At 41.0% G+C, this 22,022-nt stretch overlaps 1 protein-coding gene across 16 annotated transcripts in view; it reads left to right on the forward strand.

Annotated features, from left to right (window-relative positions):
* The window catches only part of FAM13A (family with sequence similarity 13 member A), a 333,264-nt gene extending 320,680 nt beyond the window's left edge, over positions 1–12,584 (forward strand). For 15 of the 16 annotated variants that reach the window (XM_044946341.2, XM_044946337.2, XM_044946342.2 and 12 more), the window contains 3 exons: positions 4,806–5,002; positions 5,513–5,614; positions 8,019–12,584. In XM_044946341.2, coding sequence (XP_044802276.2) covers positions 4,806–5,002; positions 5,513–5,614; positions 8,019–8,145 — 426 coding nt within the window. In that variant the 3' untranslated portion in view covers positions 8,146–12,584. Of the gene's footprint in view, positions 1–26; positions 1,227–4,805; positions 5,003–5,512; positions 5,615–8,018 lie in introns of those variants that run through there. The other variant, XM_044946346.2, reaches the window with a different exon arrangement.
* The last annotated feature ends 9,438 nt before the right edge of the window (positions 12,585–22,022 follow it).

A 22,022-nucleotide genomic window follows, 5' to 3' on the forward strand; every position in this document is an offset into this window, starting at 1 on the left:
AACCTCTTTCGTATTTTTGTTTCTAGACAATTGAACACACTGACTGCCATACACAGGGCTCTAGAGATGAAAAGACAAAGATTTTTTTTAAAATCAGTGATTGTTTTTTTAGCAGGTAAGTCAGAAGGGGGAGTAAAACTCCAAGGAGAAGTGAGTTTTACGAGTTTCACTTTTGTCATATTTCTGTGGCAGCCTCAATCCTGGGGTGTCATTTATTTAATGAACTTAGAAATAATTATTTCAAAATGTGGGGGCCTTGTTCCCATGAGAACCACTCCATTTTCTTGCCTGGTTCTTCCGCTGTATTTGAGGTAGGGAGCCAGAAGCTACAAAGCCGTCCCTTCTCTTTACTCTGTTCTTTTTTACCTCTCAGGGAGCTTAACTACCTCATAGCCCTCACTTTAAGGTGTTAGACAATGATTGTGCTCCCTATCTGTATTCTCTTCAACAGAACTTGTTTATAAAAAATTCTGTAAATGCGAAATTTAGGCAAATTTGCTCCATTGTATCTTCAAAATTAGAGCCATTTTCTCACAATAAGACTTGATGCTAATGAAATAAGACAAATTTTGTCTAGCTGATCGTTTCACACAAGAATTAAATCACCATAATTGAGGAAATGTAGGTGATTGTGTGTGTGAAAACCAGCATATTTCTCTTAGAAGCTCTGTTCCTAGATAAAAATGTGTTCTTTAACACATCCAAAATATGACACTTAATAATTACCTCATGAAACAAATGGTAGATAAATGAATTAAGCTCTTTTTAAAAGAGGATGTCCTTCCAAATCTTATCCCTTAGCTTGGTTTATTTTTTTCGCAACTATGTTTTGGCCATGGCTCTTCTACTGGCCCTCATGATGGTCAAAATTTCCGATAATTTTGAAATGATTACATTGCTCTTGAAAATAGTGTTGTCCTTTAGTTCATTTTGTCCCAGTTGGCCATGTTTATCAGCATGAATTTGGATTGTATTAATTCTCAACAGTTCTGATACATTTTAGAATTTAGTGTTTGTATGTGCAGAGATTTATCTAAACTGTTTGAAAACTGTCCCTGGTTTTAAATGCTTATGGGAAGACACCAGCTGTGTGTGAAATAGCTAAAAACGAATTAGTTTTTATAACTACCATTTTTTAAATGCTCAAAAACAATATAGTAATTATACAATGTGTAATTTTAGAATGTATACGTTTAATAACTATAAAATGTCATAATTAATGAAAATAATTATTATTGTGTGACTTTCTGCTTAGGGGCTTAGTTTGACCTCCAGAGCAATGTGGACTAAGCTTACAGCTTCTTCCTGAGAGCACTTCCATATTTGTAGCCACCGGCCCTGCTCACTCCCAGCAACACCCTGTGAACACTCTTCCTCCAGGTTCTTGCTCTTTCTCATGTGATCTGGGCTACAGACCTTCCCAGTCCTATGGCTCTGCTCTCTACACACACACACCAGTCTATCTATATCCCTCTTGAAAACTGATACCCAGAACTGAATATTATTCCAATGGTTTAGCGGGACAGTGGACCAAGGACTAACCCTGACCTCGATCTAGATGACTAAGGCTCGTCAGTTCTCCAAGTCTATGCCTACGTGACTGTCAGCGTGCCATGAATTCATCTTAGTCTTTCTAGGGCAGGGTGTCTCAACCTCAGTACTGTAAACACTGGTCCCAGATAACTCTTGGTTGTGGGGGATCTGGCCTCCCCCACTCCAGTATAACAACCAGCAATGCCTCCAGACTTTGCCAAAGGTCCCATGGGGGCAAACCTGCTCCCAGTTGAAAGCCATGGCCTGTGGCCCCATCTCAGTGTTGATTTATGTAACGCCCAGCTTCCTTTTCCAAGGATTACTTAGTGTCCATGTGTCCAGATTTTTTATTTTGTAATCTAATTATAGGACCTTGAAGTTTTCCAATTTCTTACTTTTCATTCTTCTATCCCAGACTTATGAAATAGATTACGTCTAGGTTTTATATTGGAGAAGGAAATGGCAACGCACTCCAGTATTCTTGCCTAGGAAATCCCATGGAAGAGGAGCCTGGCAGGCTACAGTCCATGGGGCCGCAAAGAGTCGGACACGACTGAGCGACTTCACTTTCACTCTTCACATTCATGCATTGGAGAAGGAAATAGCAACCCACTCCAGTGTTCTTGCCTGGAGAATCCCAGGGGCGGTGGAGCCTGGTGGGCTGCCGTCTATGGGGTCGCACAGAGTCGGACACAACTGAAGCGACTTAGCAGCAGCAGCAGGTTTTATATTCTAACACACTTACCCACTGTATCATCTACACATTTAGTGACTATCTTTGGTGCCGTATCCAAGTGGTTGATAAATACTGAAAAGGCTGGGTCAAGTACAGCCTCCTGGCTCGAGGCTTCCCTGCAGATGCATGTCAACATTGCAGCGACGCTCTGCATAAACGTTCACAGTCAGCTTTCCTTTCACAGTCATTGTCCCTCATTCTTTACTGAAATCCAGATATCCTGCCAATCCTATCAAAAAAGGGAAAATGGCTAGCTTTCCTGATTTGTGTTCAAGAAACCAGTGTTAGTCACTGGTGATCACTGATTCTTTTTCAGTTGCTCATATGTTATCTAGATGTTGATACCTTCTAGAATCTACTCAGTATCCACAGCAACCTGATGGCCTTATAATCTGAAGATCCATTGTGCTGTTTCTTTTGTCCTGTGTTTTCCACGGCTTACTGAGAACAGCTTTGTGTAGCTTTGTCTCCGGAAACGTTGATTCTCCCTTCTGTGCAGGGTGTAGTTTCCCTTTGTTGAGCTCTCTCAAGACCTTGGGATCTAATTGGTAAAGCTTGGACCCCTGACTTCATTTCTTATCTGTCTCGGGCAGTGCTGACCAGGGTTCGATCCCTGGTTTGGGAAGTTCCTCTGGAGAAGGGAATGTCAATCCACTCCGGTATTTGTGCCTGGAGAATCCCATGGACAGAGAAGCCTGGTGGGCTACAGTCTGTAGGGTCACAAAGAGTCAGACACGACTGAGCGACTAACACACACACACACACACACACACACACACACACGGACTTTTGTATACTCTTTGTTTAAAAGACTTTTTTTTAATGTGGACCATTTTTAAAGTCTTTATTGAATTTGTTACAATATTGTTTCTGTTGTTTTTTTTTTAATTATGTTTTGGTTTCTTGGCCACAAGGGGTGTGGGACCTTCACTCCCTGACCAGGGATCGAACCCGCACCCCCTGCATTGGAAGGTAAAATCTTAACCACTGGACTGCCAAGGAATTCCCTAATATACTCTTAATAGAAATTTGTATTTCTCATTTAAAGCTGAATTACTGAAATAACAGGCATTTATTGAACACCTAATATAGGCAGACATTGGCCGAGTTCGGGGACAGTGAACGATCCCAGATCCCACCCGGTTTCCCTCCCCGCCAGGGAAGGGAGGGGAAAGAGGCCAATGGCGCTGTCCACGTGCCAGGTGCCCCACGTGATTATCTCAATTGTTAGAAAAACAATGTAGATGGGACCTGCCACTTCCTTACGAAAAAAGAGAAACTTCTCAACTATCGATGGAAAAGCCACTTTTACCCTTTAAATTTTAAAACGATTTTAATTTTTAGAAACTAATAATGAAACTCTTACTTCCATGGATCAAGAAAAGAGACTGAAGATCCGAAGTGACAGCAGAAAGAATCTAGGAAGGCCACCTAGTTTTTTCCAACCTTACCTTCGTGTCTTCATAACAGTAGTTTCATTGTAGCTGTGTGATAGTCCTTTTCTTTTGCCTGTTTGTTTATTCATTCACATGATTTCAGAGGCACCACCATAAACGCACCAAGCTCTGTGACAAGAGAATCAGCACACAGTTTGAATTGGGTGCTTTGCCATGAGCGGTGGCTCCTCCTGAAGCCGCTCGGTTTACCTAACAACTGATGTTATCATCCTGTTGTTCATGTAGCTGAATGCCTAACCAATTTTTTTAATTTCTTAAGATATTCTTTTCTGGTCTGACTGTACATTTTGACAGTGAATTATTTCCTTTAAGAGCTTTCTTTCAGACTCTGACATCATTTCTTAGATTCACGTAGCTTTAAATTGACACCAACATATTGTCATTTGACCTCATTATTTTTCTAACCACATTTTTATCAAGGTAGAGAATATCACATTTTTCTTAGAGTCTTGGATGCTGAAAAATACAGCTGTGGCCCTTAGAAATTCTTTGAAAAAGAAATGTTTCATGAGTCCAGTAATGGAAAGATAAATATTTTGATCTTCTCAAAAGTTTCCTAAAATTTTATCAAGCAGCCACAAATATTTCATAACCTCACCTTTTATATAGAAAGGATGCATTGTTGAATCTCTGAAATTCTTCATAGCTTCATAAAAATAATTCTGAGACACATAAGTAGTGAAATCTTTAAAGCACGGATTTCTGGTGGTAAATTTTATTATGTATTGTCACAATGCTGAGAATTTTTAGATTCATTTGCCTCGTTTGATTTTGGGTATAAATTCTGATGATTTTTTTCCTTCTTACCCTCGGCCTTGACAACTGTTAATTGTACTGTGTACTAATTTTTTATAGATTTTCCCCCCTATTGAGAAGCTGTGTTTAGTGTTTGTCTTAATTTCTGTGTGTATATAGATATTCAATAACATATCCATCATGTGCATACGTGTTGCTAAACACAGATATGTAGAAGAAACCGTATGGGGTCTGGATAATTAAATGACTATGAAATGATACTAGTAATGAAAGAGGGCCTAAAAAGTAACCAGATTTTTATTAGGGTTGCTGTGTATCTCCAGGAAGAAGAGGAGGGTTCAGAAGACGATAACTACACGAAGCCAGACTTCATGGTCACCCTGAAAACCGATTTCAGTGCACGTTGCTTTCTGGACCAATTTGAAGATGACGCTGATGGTTTTATTTCCCCAATGGATGATAAAATACCGTCAAAATGCAGCCAGGACACCGGACTTTCAAATCTCCATGCTGCTTCCATGTATGTTGTTATGGTGGTGTTATTAGAATGTCATGATGAAAATAATTTTCTGAAATACTATTTTACCCTTTGTACTTAATGGCAAAACACAAATGACTTGCCTAGGATGTATCTCTATGGATAAAACAGAGTTTGTTTTAACTCCTGGCTCAGTGTTTTTAGAAGCTTCATCCCATGTTGTCTGAGGGAGCATCGGAGATCTTGCTTAAACAAGGGGAAGGCCTCTTGTAAGGGACCTGTCTCTGTGTGTCACGGCTCGCCATTTAATACACTGAGTACAGATGACATTTCTTTCTTCCAAAGCAAAACATAACAGAGTGCCCTGGGATTTCACAAGCCTGAAGAATTTACAAGTAGCAGAAGCTTTGGCCTCCATTTCTGCTCCCTCGACAGTTCCTGCATTTATATGCTTTTCCCATTCTCTACAACCCCCATCTCGTTGCACAATCACAATATTTCTAACAATTCAGATTTAACTCAATTTTCTTGAACTTTTTCTGCCCCTCTTAGACCAGAACTCTTGGAACACCTTCAGGAAATGAGAGAAGAAAAGAAAAGGATTCGAAAGAAACTTCGTGATTTTGAAGACAATTTTTTCAGACAGAATGGAAGGTCAGCACATGTGTCTTTCTTCCCCTCCTCCTCCTCACCTGCGGCCCTCTTTTTTCTCTGTCACATCTGTGCAAAGCCTCCCACCTGGGAGCCACCCTCCCTGCGTCCTGTAGCCTGGCCCTTGGCTGTGTGCCCAGGGCTCCTTCGAGGTTTACTGTGAGATGGTGAGGTGTGTGTGGTCCTTCAGGAGGAAAGACTCCTTGGCAAATATCCAAGACTGATACAGATTCAGCTGACGTTTCTAAAACTAACCTGCCACATCAAATTCTAATCTAAGAGGAGCAGCGTAAAGCTAAGTTTCTCGTGGGCAGCACTGGTTTTGATTCCTGGTTTTGTTTTTTAACCTTAATAAACTTGAAGGAGGAATAAGGAAAAGGGGTACTCTGGATCTTAATAAACTTGAAGGAGGAATAAGGAAAAGGGGTACTCTGGATCTTGCTGGTTTTTAAGCTCATTTTAAAAGCAAAGTTGTCAAGTCATGAGAAATACACCAGAAGCAGGAAGGCGGCCTGATTGATAGGCTATCAGTGAGTTTTAAGACCTAATGTTATCGTCGTCATAGAGCCTTATGCTGCCTAATAGTCTTCTGTGTTTGCAAGTGACCACACGCAGAATGTGTTACTCAGGTCACAGCAGAAGACAGGGTAGAAGAGAGAATAGGTTTCCTTCTCTTACACTGGAGCTGAGTTTATCATTTTAAAATGTTTTATTTTAATCCAAATTATTTAAACAGTATAAATACAGTTTCTCTTTAAGTCCCCTTTCATAATTCTCAAAAGAATTGGAAAATAAAAATACCATAAAAATTAACTTTAACATTTAAAATTTACTATATTTCTGTTGATTTCCATTATTGTATAAATTTATTTTAGGATTTCTGACTTGGATCTGTCATATAATGACTTTTCAATGAATTTTTATACCTAAATATCTCCTTTTCTTTTTCCGTGAATTGTAGGATATTTTTTAAAACGTAGATAAAATAAATAATATTCAAAAAAAAATGCATGCATGCATGCCATATTGCTCAGTCATTTTTTGCAATTTCTATCTTTGCAGCTCCTCTCTGTCCATGGGATTTCCCAGTCAGGAATACTGGAATGGGTTGCCATTTTCTTCTCCAGGGGATCGTCCCGACCCAGGGATCAAACCTATGTCTCCTGTGTCTCCTGTCACATTGCAGGCGAATTCTTTACCCACTGAGCCATTGGGGAAGTCCCAAAATAATATTCTAACACCAAAGACAAACCAAAGGATTAACATTTTGATTTGTTTCATTCCAGTCTTCTTTCCAAGCGTATTTTTGGTTTGTCTGTTTTATTTTTCCCATATATTTATAATCGCGTTATGCACAGGCATCCTATAATTATGTAACTTGCACACGTTTTAAGAAAATAGAATTGATGGGAATCAATAACTATCATACAAGTTTAGAACTGTCAGGGACTTCAGATTTCAGGGTGTGATTCATATCTGACACGAATGAAGCCTCTCAAAGGGCACGTCTGGGGTTGGGGTCACACACCCCCTTCCCTTCCCTGCCCTCTTCTGGGAGTCATCCAGGATCCTTCCTTGGGCAGGCAGAACAGAAATAAAATCAGTTCACTGAGCAAAATTAAATGAACCCCAAGCTATCCCGTTTCCCATTTTTGCTCTTGAATAAGAAAGAAAGGAAGCCTGGTGTTTGAATGTTTGACGTGTACATTTCCAAGTGAGATGAGAAGCAGAGCAGCACCACAGTGGCTGAGGATGTGGGAACAGCAGCGCTTCTTCAGGTCCTCCTGCGGGTTGTATTAATATTAGATCCAGATTCACAAGCACAGTGCGCACCCTGTAATCAGCTCTTAATTATAGTCCTTGTGCATATAAAAGTATACATATAAAATTACTCAGTAAACTTTAAAGGCTTATTAGTGTTCTCTGATCCAATTGCTGAATTCCAAGGCTGATTTTTATAATAAGTAGGAGTATTAACTATTTTTTTTAAACCCTGTAAATGGAGTATACCAATTGCTAATTAGAAATTGAGTGGTTCATTAGGTGAAGTATATAAAAATGAGAAAGCATTAAGTATAAATAAAGGCTTTCAGTATATGGAGACTCTTGGTGTGAATTTACATGTAGCCATAACAGAGAGAGTTTCTACATTTCTTAGTCCATCCTGTCTTTCTTCAGGATGCCAGAGTAACTCTAAAATTCAGTTGCATGGTGCCATTTGCAGACACTGTCTTTCAGTGCTTGTCTAAACACAGCTCCAGTCTTGATACCAATGATGCTTGGCAGCGCTGATTCTGTGGGGCGATAAACTGCAAATTTCCAAATGATGATAACTCACCCAATGAACAGTATCCTCTAGGAGAGACACTGCCTGATCATTAGCCCCTTTTTTCTTTGTTTCCATTAGAAATGTCCAGAAGGAAGACCGCACTCCAATGGCTGAAGAATACAACGAGTATAAGCACATTAAGGCAAAACTGAGGCTCTTGGAGGTGCTCATCAGCAAGAGAGACACTGATTCCAAGTCCATGTGAGGAGTCAGCCCCATCCGAGCAAGGGGGTGGGGGGAACACAGGGGGACTGTCCCCCCTCCCTCCCCTCCCCCCGCCTCTCCTGGTAAATAGCAGCTGGGCAGAAACTGGAAGGCAGCCTTGGAGCTGGACCTGCGCCCTCCTGCCTGCAGGCCCTGGGGGTCAGCCCATTTCCATTGCCTGCCTTGGAAACCCTCTAGGTGGAAGGAGGCCACCTACCCCCATGCCAGAATTTTGCAAGGGAATATCAAGATCTCTGCACACCTGTGTGCACACAGACACACACATACGCTGCAGTGGAAGCTTGCGGACACTGGCAGCGGTGGATCACTACATGAAGACACACTCGTCTACAGAGGATGTACACTGCTCTTCCTTGGATAACTGAGCAACAGCATTCTCTGTCTAACTGTGACAATAACAAGCTCAGGACTTCACTCTGGAGAGCGAACTTGCTGCGCACATTCGTGTTCTCTGTGGATCCCATCCACAAACCCTGTTTGCTGCCTCGGCCATTCTTGTGAGCTTTCCACGGAGCCACGCCTTTCCCCACTTGTGTGAATCGCTTCTCCTTCAGCTCTCGGGTAGATGGAAGCTGCACCTGCCTGGGAGGGCAGTGCAGCCCTCTATCTGATGTTGTGTTTCTTCGAGACGTCCTCAGATGACAGAGAACTGATCCCTGACTAGGGCTGGACCATCAGCAGAGGACAGATGGGATAGAGAAGTAGCTAATATCCGTGCTGGTTTTTCAGTTAGGCAGCAGTGAAGAGAAGTCTTTCCTGAACGTTGACTACACTTATCAGCTTCAGAATTTATGATCAAACACTTAAGCAAGGGGAAGGCCAACGGTCTATTTGGTTTGGTTTTGGCTCTAGCTAGACAAAAGGGTCTTGCTTAATTCCTAGCTTAAGTGTAGAGGATCATGAGAGAGAAAGAGCCTGTATTTTAAGCCTTCTGTGTACTTACCAGAGTTTAATTTTTTTTTTTTTAAGTAAACCTGCACTAAAAGTCTTCTCTAACTGAAGGATAAGTGTAGCCCTCAGAGCACAGCCCAAGGCAGAACCTAAATCACACTGTTTTGAAGATCCTGTACAAAGAGAAAATAATGGTGTGTGGCCAGTTACAATGATAGTTTCTTCAAAGATGGTGTCGCAGAGCTATCTGTATTAGACACTTTGGAGGGACCAGAGAATTTAAGACACCAAATCATCCATCACCTCAGTGTGCTGATGTTATCTGGTGATTGGTTAGTACTTTTTGACCTTCTGTGTCTGCACTAAGGAAAATGAGTTCTGGTTCTGCCTGTATATCCTAGCCCACCTCTGTGCTCTGGGAGGTTGAGCACCAGTATCTGCCCACCAGCCACTGGTTGCCAAGAGAAGGTGTTTCAGCAGGCTCTGCCTTTTGAAGATAATGGTGCAGGGTGAACAAGACAGCAAAGGGTACCATTCTGTTTTCCTTAATAATAATAACGGAGAAAAGTCTTCCTGATCAGTTGTCACTTTCCAAATTGGGTTCTTGAGAAACTGGTCAGATCAGGTTTGTAGCAGCATTTTCCATTTTGAGGTAGTGGCTCTCTGTTGGTTAAAAATTGTTCAAGTTAGGAGTAGGGGGAAATACCTTTAAGTTTGCTCTTTAATCTTCTAGAAGCACGAGCTGTATGTTGAAAGCACCCTGGTTTAATCCACATACTTAAAGACGGTACGTAATCCTACAATATAGTTTGTTTGGTATTCTCTGCTCTACTGTTTACACTGCAGATTGCTATAATTTCAAGGAGTTATATTATTAATGAAATGATGCACTTTAGGATGTTTTCTATTTTTGAAATCTGAACATGAATCATTCACATGACCAAAAATTGTATTTTTTAAAAGAAATACATGTCTAGTTTGTCCTTTTTAAGTAATTACTCTCTCAAATAAGCTATAATATAAATCACATCATTACCAGTTAACTTTCAAAGCACATCTGTCTAAGTATTGTTTTGAAAATACTAATATGCTACAAACTTTCAAAGAGAAAAGGCTATATAAATGAGAAGTTACGAAATGTTTTGCAATCTGTTGTTTCTGCCAAAGGTAAATTAAGTAAAAGATTTATTCAGGAATCCCCTTTGAAATTTGTATGATTGAATAAAACTATACACCAAGTTATAGTAAAATAAATCGTGTATGCAATGTCGTCTTTTCCTTTGTAGTTTATAATACGCTTCCTAGAATGGTGCCCAAATTACGGGAGGGGAGTCCTGTTTTCACTAGATTCTATCTGAAGACACGTTAGTCAGTAGATTCTGGCTCTGCCAGAAATGCTGGGGCAAATTTGTTTCCACAGCAACCGTTTCTGCAGCCTAGAGTCTCAAGGCCCTAGAGGCAGTGTCTTAATTGGCTTCATACAGAGTACACTGGACCGCAGTTTTTCCTTGGCTCTCTAGGGAATGCATATGTGTGTTTACTAACACATGCCAACAAAATAAATGTCAAGGGTTATTTAATAACAAGGATAAGTAAAAATAAAGCATGAATAAACTTAATAGTACGATTGTAAGAATTAGAGATAGCAGAGACTTATAATTTTCCAAGCATTTGCTTTTATTGTTTTAGTCTGGCATAAACCTTGAAACAGATGTTTATATGGGCTATGGTATCATTACTGCATTTCATCTTTGAAGCACTGAGGTTGATCTTACTTTTTGACAGGTATGTACAAGGTTTAGGAAAATGGCCTGCTGTGAAGTGTTTCACAACAGGCAGAATTTGTTTCATGCCAGTACAAGAAAATCTGCACCAGCTCACTAATCTCTGATTCAGGTCAAATTTCCCTGAAAGACCAAATCACATTTCAAACTGGAGAATTTTTTTTTTTTTTTAACTTGCTAGCTGTAATTCATTGTGAGCTAATAATTAGATTGCTTTGCTTTGGTTGCCCGTTTGAAGTCCAATGATTATTCTTCAGTGCAAGGCAGGGATGAGCAGTGCCTCTGTTTGTAGCATCAGTGTGATTTGTGTTTTGTCTCATCCTGACGCAACACTTACGTGTGGCAGAAGAGCCTGAGGCGGGATGTGCCTGCTCCCAGGTGTGGCATTTCTAGCCCAGGACAAATGCTTCAGGGCTGTGCTTGTATCAGAAACATGGACTGTGGCCAGCCATCTTGGAGCCCCCTGAGGGCTGGGCATCTATTAATGTGGCTGAGCTTAGAATTCCTCTTAAAGTGACTATTAAGGTCTATTATCAGAATCGAAGGGCAGCTGTAGTGCCAATTAAGTTTATTCTTTTAGGAGCTGCCAGTTCTCAGTAGACATAATTGGACCCTCTTTCCTGAACTGATCATAGGTTTACAAGAAAGATCAACATTTAAAGTTTGTTGATTAATTTTTTAAGAGCTCTTAACCTGATTATGAAGATACCATCTCTCCTAAGGGTATATTTTTTTAGCATTTATACTTTATTATCTTTGGTGGTATATTTATAGCTGAATGCCATAAATGCTTAACTGCTTTGTGAAAATCTGATTGTAGTCTAAATTGGCTTTGATCTCAAGACAAGTATTCCTGACATATTGCTTCCCGAGGATTTTTCTTTTGAGGAGAAGAGAGGTGGTTTCTGCACCAAGACCAACACCTCTGTGATATTCTTTCATAATATCCATTTGGTTAAACCAATAGGTTGGGACAAAACTAGACTAAAACGCTGAAGTAGTTTCCTCAGAAACCCACGGGTTTAGCAGAAGCCAGAATGTGCTTTCTTTTCCTTTGATTAATTCCCTTCCTTTATATTTTTTTCCCCACATGATCCTCAAATTCTACTGAAGAGTACCTTTTGTCAAAACATAGGCTAAACATATTTTCAAATCTGTAGGTACTGAACTTGTGCATCGTGGCACTTCTTCACAGGGTGGCTGACTTGGCAAGCCCCAAAGATGGGTGTTCTACGCGTCAGCCACTGCACTGGGGCATTAACGACTTTCCTGAGTAGAGGTCGCTCCCTTTGGGGGCATATATGCTCCTCCCCCATATCCTTCATAACAGAAGTATGTGGATACGCCGGGGTCAATTATCAGGTCCACACGGATATGTATCAAAATGAAATGTGTACATCTACAACTTCATATTGCTATGAAACTGCACTTATATCTCTAGAGGATCTCATTTTGCCTGGAATCCAGCCAATGTGATCACATACGCAGCTCAAGAAATCGGTTTGGCAGATCTAACTCTCAATCTGAAAGCATCTATATGGTCATGAAAATCTCCAAGAGTGGATACAATTTTAGCAAATAACATGGGCCCAGAACAATGTTTACATGACATGTAAGCAGAAAGTCTTTGAAATTACCATTGTTCCTTTTTTAAAATGTAAACTGAATGAAAAGATGTTATGTACATTTTTAAAGTACATGACTGTATTTTGTATAAACGTAAATAAAATATTTTTAATTGTGAGAGTTCCAAATTTTTTGACAGCGAACCGTCCTGTGGGGTGTGACCTTTCCCTTCAGAAAGGAATCAAGCTGCTCCCTTGAGTGCCTCAGAAGCCCACTGAAGATTAAGATTCGTTGTTCTGTCTCCATGGGAGGCACCAGAAGGTGAAGCAAACTGGGCACAAGCGAGACATGCCCGTGATGGTCAGGAGGAAAATGGGCTTGTGCTCTGCTCAACTGCCTTTCAAATCCACGGGAGGGGGGCTGAAGGGGCACTTAAGGGGGGGTGGGGGGCAGAAAGAAAGGCACTTTAAAAAAAACCATGTAAGTATATCTCCAAAGTCTCGGAGGCCATCACAGGCAAATACAGGAGCCATTCACTGCTCTGAAGCTAAGGAGGCAGGAAACGGTGACATGGGAGAAAAGGCATATTGCAGTTGTGTGAGGTGAGTGGCTGGCGGTCGGTGGAGGTTAGGCCTGCAGGTATCCTTTAAGCTGCACGTGTTATAGACATTCTAAGCGACTCAAGTACACATTCAAAACGTACTCAACCTGAATTTTTTTTGTTTTTTTTTTAATTAAGGCTTGGCGTAAGGACCTTGTCACAGTACTGACGCCAGGATTTGAACTGAGATCTGTCTGACTCTGGAGCACGAAAGGTGCAGCGCTGCTGATGGTGCAATGGCACGGCGTTCTGCCTCAATTCAGCCTCGCCCTGAGTAATTCACTTTTTGAAACCCATGCGGCAGGCAGTATATAGCGACCATCCATTTTCTTAAACCCTATTTTGACGAGGACCCTGTGAGGGCCCAGAAGGTGATGCTGGCCCAAGTATGCCAGCTTCTGCAGCCTGTTAGAAAACCGAAGGTCCTCCACTCTGCCTTGCCCGACTCCTCTGGAAATGTTTTCGCTCCTGATCCTGTCCATTTGTAGCACTGTGGGCAACCTGAATGGGAATTTCAGAACAGGGACCAACAGGGGTAGGCTGGGGGAGAGGGACAGTCCTTATCAGGCCTCTCAATAGCCTCGTTACCTCCTCTAGAAACGGATTCTGAATTTTGCAAGACAAATATATCAGGGTTCTCCCTAAGCTGGGTCAGCTTATCAAGGCTATAAATACACAGCTGAGTTTCATATTCATAAAAGCCAAAAGTCAAAATTCCCAAACGTGTTTTTAGAATGCTGGCTGCCTGGCCGACAATTGGGATTTGGCAGGAACTGGGCTTGTTGACAACTTGCTTCTCACTTTTCCTCTCCATCAACAAGGCTTGTACCACAGGATGGATCCCAGAGTTCAGCATCTTCCGGAGAACGTGGCCCAATGCAAAACACAGCAAGAACCGAGTCCAAGACCTAAGACTTAGGTTTCTCAGCTGGGCCTTTGAGTGCCTCTATTACTTGTTCCTGTGAATTCTGAAACTCATACTCTTCCACGTTTGAATCTTTAATTTCTCAAAAGCAATTTAAAGATGCTGAGAAATCCTTGTCATGCTTCTGGTTCTATAGCAGAGTATTTCTTGGTAAGATATTCTGAGATATTGTTATCTTTCTGTAACTATTATTTTACTGAAGTATAGTTGATTTACAGTGTTTCAAGTGTACAGCAAAGTGATTCAGTTTTATATCTATATATGCACACACTTTCAGATTCTTTTCCATTACAGTTTATTACAAGATATGCAATGTGCTATATAGTAGGTCCTTGATTATTTTACTTTCAAAGAACTAAAAATTCCTGGATAAGATTAGAGGAAGGGGGCGGGGGGAACACAGGAAGAGAGTGAAGGGTATGTTCCTCTCTGGAAGCAGAGGGCAGGGCTTCTCAAATGGGTCCGGGGTCTTTAGTACAGTAGCCCTGCGGGAGCTGGCCATCTTCACTTTTCTGACAAGCCTCCAGGTGCTGCAATGCTACTGGGCCAAAGACTGCACATTAAGTAGAGGATGCAGACGACATCCTGGGTATTTGCAGGAATGAGCAGCTCCGATCAATTCAAAATCCTGAGTTGACAGAGGCGGCACACAACAGTCCCGGTGGAGACCAAATGCCGCCTGATGCGTAAGGTCCAGACTGCAGACAGATGCCCGGCTCTGCAACTTGGGCACCTTCCTTACCCTCCCTTTCTCTGTTTCTTTACCTTAAAAGAAAATGGGAATAACTGTAGTACCTCCTTATTGAGGTTATTATGGGAATTTACTTGGATGAACATGAAAGATTTACTACAGTAAATCTTGAGTAAACGGTGGTGGTGGGCTATTATCATCAGCATTAAGACAAAGATTCTTTGTGGGCTGAAGTCCAAACAGACATTTTGAATCACTACAAAAAAGGAATTGTATTTCTCCCCACCACCCCCCTCCTCTTCACCCTCAGCTCCCATTTTTGTATGTAATCAGCAACAGAGGCACACGTCCAGCACTTTAAGCACAAGTCAGTACTAACCAGTGAGCAAGATTTTATGTGAGCGCTGACCCATTCTCTCAGCAGGGAAAGTAAAATTCTGACTCTTCTCAAGCAATTTGCATCAAAACCTGCAGGCAGCTTTCTCCAAGAGACTTTTGCTTGCTAAATCCCTTCCCTCTCAAAGCAGGGCAGCCAACCCCTCTAGGTCTACTTCTCCCGAAGGCACCACTGTGGGAGGTCCCTATCTGCTCAGACATGTCAAAAGAATTAACTGAAATGACAGTGCCTGTGTCTGGCACAGGAAAGGGACAGAATAACCTTGGAAATAATTTCTAGGTCAGCTGGTGTCCTGAAATTTCTGTCTCAGGGTGTATTTTTAAACAACTAAAAACGAAGCATACCCCAGGGAGGAGAGTTGCTCTGATTTTGGCAAGCTCCTAACCAACATGAGTTTCACCAAGCCTGTGAGCAAGGCTGAGACTAGGAGAGGGCCTGGGGTTGTCTTCCATTCCTTCATCAGCCCCGGGGTGGAAGGCTAGGGGTCGGGGGAATGGAGGTACCCCAGCTCAGGCCAGCAACAGAGCAAGCTGTGGTTCAAATGACCTTCCACTCTCACTGAATGAAGCCCTCCCTGCCATTAACTCAAATTTAGAAACTCCAGGTCTCCTCTCTGAGAGACTGCCAGACTTGAACTTGAGAGCCCTTGAGCCTGCTATACCAGACTCTGAGCACAAGAGTACCCAGGCACAAAAGGGTCAAGAGACCGGTTTTTAACAAGAAGCCTTTAGCGGTGGAAGACTGGTTTCTCTGGGACCACAGGCCAGTACCTAGTTGGCACTTGCTGTTGACCTTCGTTCTCAAGAGCTCTGGCCTCTTATGACACTGGGACTGGGGTTGTTTCTGAATCTGCTTTAGTGTTTGCCTTTATCTGAGAAGTGTGTGTGTTTTAGATCTTATTTAATTTCTCAGAAGTTCAACATCAACAGGAGCTGAATCAATAATTCCTAGAGATTGTATCCAGCTGCCCTAGGATTAGGCCCAGGAAAATCAGCTTTTAAAAGATCTGAAGATTGTGTGATTGTGCATCCTGCCAAGCATCTGGCCACTCTTGAAAAAAAAAAAAAAAGAGCTGACATCTGAACTAATTTTCTCCATGCCACACATAACTCAGGGGTACACATTCCATTACTTTTATAAGGAAATAAAGTGCCAAAGCCTGGATCAGCTAATCCCTGGGAGAGACTGTTATTAATACAGATGCAAAGAATCTTCCCACAGTGGGTAGACGCCTCCTCCAGCTCCTGTTGTGTTGCATATCCTTGTTTCTTGCTCCACAAGTGAGGTTGAGCAGTCTCTCTTGACCTGGGTTGTAAAGGCATGCTGGTAGCATCTATGTCACATCTAACTGGAGAATTCCCTTATCTCACCCACAGGAGAGTTTTCATCTTTTCTGAAGACATGAGGACCTGCTGTCTTCCTTACCACAAGCTTCTCCTCAGCTTTGTGAGATACTGTTCCCCAAGGTAAGTCTGCAGGTGGAGCCTGCCAACGGCTCCTACCAGTGCTGCAGAAAGGCATCTCTTAAAAATGAAGACGTTCACAAACCAGAAGACTCATAACTCAAACCAAGTAGTACAAAGGCAACATGGGCATCATGTCCTTAGATATTCTAGACAACTGGTTTACAATCTCCTTGGCTTCATTTTTAAGAGCCAAAGAAGACCGGAGACAGCAAACTCTGACATTTCTTTTTGAGAGGAAATGATAAAATCCTGCATGGCAGCCTTATTTGCTTTCTCTTCTACACTTGACTCTAACACAAAATATTCTGTTCATTGGGTTGTACCTCAAATCTGTTTTGATATTCTGTTGTGTGTCCTCCTCCATTCCACTTTTCTCTCCATCACCTGGTCAACTATGATTTGGCTATTTTTTCCTTTATTTTTTCCAGTTTTATTGAGAGATGATTGACATTGTAAAAGTTTAAGGTGTACAACAGGTGGATTTGAAGAGCTAGTTTATTGTAAAACGACCACCATCATAATAGCATTAGCTAACACCTCCATCATGTCACATAACTATCATTCTTCTTTGCAGTTAGAACATTCAAGATCTACTGTCTTAGCAACATGCAAGTATATAGTACACTATTATAAACTGTAACCACTATGCTGTTCATTAGATTCCCAGAATGTATTCATCTTATAACTGGAAGTTTGACCAACAAGTCCCCTTTTGCCCCACTCTCCAGCCCTTTTCTATTCTGTTCCTATGGGTTAGGCTTTTTAGATTCTACATATAAGTGAGATTTGGTCTTTCTCTGACTTATTTCACCTAGTATAATACTTTCAAGGTCCATCCATGTTGTTACAAACAGCAAGATTTTCTTTTCTTATAAACAATACTCCACTGTGTATATACACCACAATTTCTCCATTCATCCGTTGACAGACCCATTGTTTCCATGTCTTGGCTGTTGTGATTAACACTGCAATGAACACGAGAGTGCAGATATCTCTTCAAGATCCTGGTTATATTACACTTTGGGTCTGCACCCCCAAGTGGGATTGCTGAATCACATGATAGTTCTATTTTTAATTTTTTAAGGAAACTTCGTAATGTTTTCCATAGTGGCTATACCAATTTACATTCCCACCAACAATGTTCAAGGCTTCTCTTTTTTCCATGTCCTCACCAACACTTATCTCTAGTCTTTTGGATAACAGCCACTTTAAAAAGCCTGAGATGAATATCTCCTTGTGGTTTTGATTTGCATTTCCCTAATGTTTTGCAATGTTGAGTACCTCTTCATGCACCTGTTGGCCATTTGGATGTCTTATTTGAAAATGTATTTATTGAAGTTCTGCTATTTTTTTAAGTCACATTATTTGGTTACTTTTACTATTGAGTCAGATGAGTTCTTTATGTATTTTGGACACTAACTCATCAGATATATGATTGCAGATATTTTCTCCCATTCCATAGTTTGCATTTTTATTTGTTGTTTCTTTTGCTGGGAAGAAGCTGTTTAGTTTGATATAATCACAATTATCAAGTTTTTGTTGCCATGAATTTGGTGTTATATCTCAAAATCATCACAAAAACCAATGTCAAGAAGCCTTTTCTCTGTGTTTTCTTCGAGGAGTTTTAGTTTCAGGGGTTGTGTTTAAGTCTTTATTAATTTTTGTGAATAATATAAGGTAGGGGTTCAATTTCATTATGCATTTGGCCATCCAGTGCTACCAACACCTTTTGTTAAAGAGACTAGTCTTTCCTCACTGAATATTCTTGGCTCCCTGTCAAATATTAATTAACCATATATTAAAGGTTTATCCTTTTTTATGCTACTATGATGCTGTTAATTACTATATATTTGTAGGATAGCTTGAAATAGTTATTAGCTGTAATAGTATTTAAAACAAGAAGTGTGATCCCTCCAATGTATTCTTTTTTTCTCATGATAGCTTTGACTATTTGGGATCTCTTTTTGTTCCATACAAATTTTGGGATTTTTTTTCTATTTCTATGAAAAATGCCACTGGGACTTTGGGAGGGATCACATTGACTCTATAGATGGCTTGGGGTTATATGGATATTTTTAACAATATTAACTCTTCTGAATCATGAACATAGGATAGCTTTCCATTTCTTTGTCATATTTTTTTTTATCAAAGTCGTGTATCTCACAGCGTACATATCTTTCACCTCCTTGGTTAAGTTTATTCCTAAATATTTTATTGTTTTTGATGTTATGATGAAGGGGATTGTTTTATCCTTTTTCAGATATTTCATTGTTAGTATATAGAAACACACCTGATTTCTTTTTTTTTCTCCTGCTATCTTAGCTTTTCAGTTTTTCAAACTTTAAATTTTTTATTAAATTAGCAATGTTAGCAATGTTGTGGTGAACAGCGAAGGGACTCAGCCATCCAAATACATGTATCCATTCGCCCTCAACCCCCCGCCCCCACCCCCACCCACATCCAGGCTGGCACGTAACATTGAGCAGAGTTCCATTTGCTATACAGCAGTCCTTACTGGTTATCCACTTTGAATATAGCAGTGTGTACATGACCTTTCCAAACTCCCTAACTATCCCTTCCCCCCAGCAACCATAAGTTCATTTTCTAAGACCATGAGTCTCTCTTTGTTTTGTAAGTTCATTTGTATCATTTCTTTTTAGAGTCCACATAGAAGAGATGTCATACAATATTTCTTCTCTGTCTGACTTACTTCACTCAGTATGACACTCTCTACTAGGTCCCTCCACATTACTGCAAATGTCATTATTTCATTCTTCCTAACAGCTGAGTAATATTCCACTGTATATACGTACCAAATCTTTATGCATTCCTGTGTCAATGAACATTTAGGTTATTTCCATGCCTTGGCTCTGTCCCTTCATTCTTCCTGGAGTTATTTCTCCACTAATCTCCAGTAGCATATGAGCACCTGCCAACATGGGGAGTTCATCTTTCAGTGTCCTATCTTTTTGCCTTTTCATACTGTTCATGGGGTTCTCAAGGCAAGAATACTGAAGTGGTTTTCCATTCCCTTCTCCAGTGGACCACGTTTCATCATAACTCTCCACTATGACCCGTCCATCTTGGGTGGCCCTACACAGCATGGCTCACAGTTTCATTGAGTTAGACAAGGCTGTGGTCATGTGACCAGATTGGTTAGTTTTCTGTGATTGTGGTTTTCATTATCTCTGCCCTCTGATGGAGAAGGATAAGAGGCTTTTGGAAGCTTCCTGATGGGAGAGACTGACTGGGGGCGGAAACTGGTTCTTATTCTGTTGGGTGGAGCCATGCTCAGTAAACCTTTAATCCAATTTTCTGTTGATGGTGGGGCTGTGTTCTCTCCTGTTGTTTAACCTGAGGCCAACCTATGGTGGCGATAATGAAGATAATGGCGACCTCTTTCAACAGGTCACATGCACACAATGCTGCACTCAGTGCCCCCGGCCCTGAAGGAGGCCACCGCCAACCCACACCTGGACACTCCTAGACACTCACAGGCAAGTCTGGGTCAGTCTCTTGTGGAGTCACTGCTCCTTTCTCCTGGGTCCTGATATGCACAAAGTTTTGTTTGTGCCCTTCAAGAGTCTGTTTCCCAGTCCTGTGTAAGTTCTGGAACCAAAGCAAAAACAACACCCAGTTGTGGATGTGACTGGTGATTGAAGTAAAGTCTGAAGCTGTAAAGAGCAATATTGCGTGGAACCTGGAATGTAAGATCCATGAATCAAGACAAATTGGAAGTGGTCAAATAGGAGATGACAAGAGTGAACATTGACATTTTAGGAATCAGAGAACAAAAATGAACTGGAATGGGTGAATTTAACTCAGATGACCATTATATCTACTACTGTGGGCAAGAATCGCTTAGAAGAAATGTAGTAGCCATCATAGTCAACAAAAGAGTCCAAACTGCAATACTTGGATGCAATCTCAAAAGTGACATAATGACCTCTGTTAGTTTCCAAGGCAAACCATTCAATATCACAGTAATACTGGTCTATGCCCCAACCAGTAATTCTGAAGAAGCTTAAGTTGAACAGTTCTATGAAGACCTACAAGACCTTCTAGGACTAACACCCAAAAAAGATGTGCTTTTCATTCTAGGGGACTGGAATGCAAAAGTAGGAAGTCAAGAGATACTTGGAGTAACAGGCAGATTTGGCCTTGGAGTACAGAATGAAGAAGGGCAAAGCCTAACAGAGTTTTGCCAAGACAATGCACTGGTCATAGCAAATACCCTCTTCCAACAACACAAGAGAAGACTCTACACATGGACATCACCAGATGGTCAATATCAAAATCAGATTGATTATATTCTTTGCAGCCAAAGTTGGAGAAGCTCTATACAGTCAGCAAAAACAAGACTGGGAGCTGACTGTGGCTCAGATCATGAACTCCTTATTGCCAAATTCAGACTTTAACTAAAGAAAGTAGGGAAAACCACTAGACCATTCAGGTATGACCTAAATCAAATCCCTTACGATTATACAGTAGAAGTGACAAATAGATAGAAGGAATCAGATCGGATAGACAGTGTGTGAAGAATTATGGATGGAGGTTCATGACAATGTACAGGAGGCAGTGATCAAAACCATGCCCAAGAAACGAAATGCAAAAAGACAAAATGGTTGTCTGAGGAGACCTTACAAATAGCTGTGAAAAGAAGAGAAGAGAAAGGCAAAGGAGAAAAGGAAAGATATACCCATTTGAATGCAAAGTTCCAAAGAACAGCAAGGAGAGATAAAGCCCTCCTTAGCGATCAGTACAAATAAATAGAGGAAAACAATAGCATGGGAAAAACTAGAGATCTCTTCAAGAAAATTAGAGATACCAAGGGAACATTTCATACAAAAATGGGCACAACAAAGGAAAGAAATGGATGGACCTAACAGAAGCAGAAGATATTAAGAAAAGTGGCAAGAATACACAGAAGAACTATACAAAAAAGATCATCAAGACCCAGATAACCATGATGGTGTGATCACTCACCTAGAGCCAGGCATCCTGGAATGCAAAGTCAAGTGGGCCTTAGGAAGCATCACTACGAACAAAGCTAGTGGAAGTGATGGAATTCCACTTGAGCTATTAAAATCCTGAAAGATGACACTGTGAAAGTGCTGCACTCAATATGCCAGCAAATTTGGAAAACTCAGCAGTGGCCACAGGACTGGAAAAGGTCAGTTTTCATTCCAATCCCAAAGAAAGGCAATGCCAAAGAATGCTCAAACTACTGCACAATTGCACTCATCTCACACACTAGCAAAATAATGCTCAAAATTCTCTAAGCCAGGCTTCAACAGTACATGAACCATGAACTTCCATATATTCAAGCTGGTTTTAGAAAAGGCAGAGGAACCAGAGATCAAATTGCCAACATCTGCTGGATCATCAAAAAAGCAAGAGAGTTCCAGAAAAACATTTACTTCTGCTTTATTGACTATGCCAAAGCCTTTGACTGTGTGGACCACCACAAACTGTGGAAAATTCTTCAAGAGATGGGAATACCAGACCAGACCACCTGACCTGCTTCCTGAGAAAT

This window comes from Bubalus bubalis, chromosome 7 (genome assembly GCF_019923935.1).
Source record: "Bubalus bubalis isolate 160015118507 breed Murrah chromosome 7, NDDB_SH_1, whole genome shotgun sequence".
In the NCBI taxonomy this organism is placed as follows: Eukaryota; Metazoa; Chordata; class Mammalia; order Artiodactyla; family Bovidae; genus Bubalus; species Bubalus bubalis.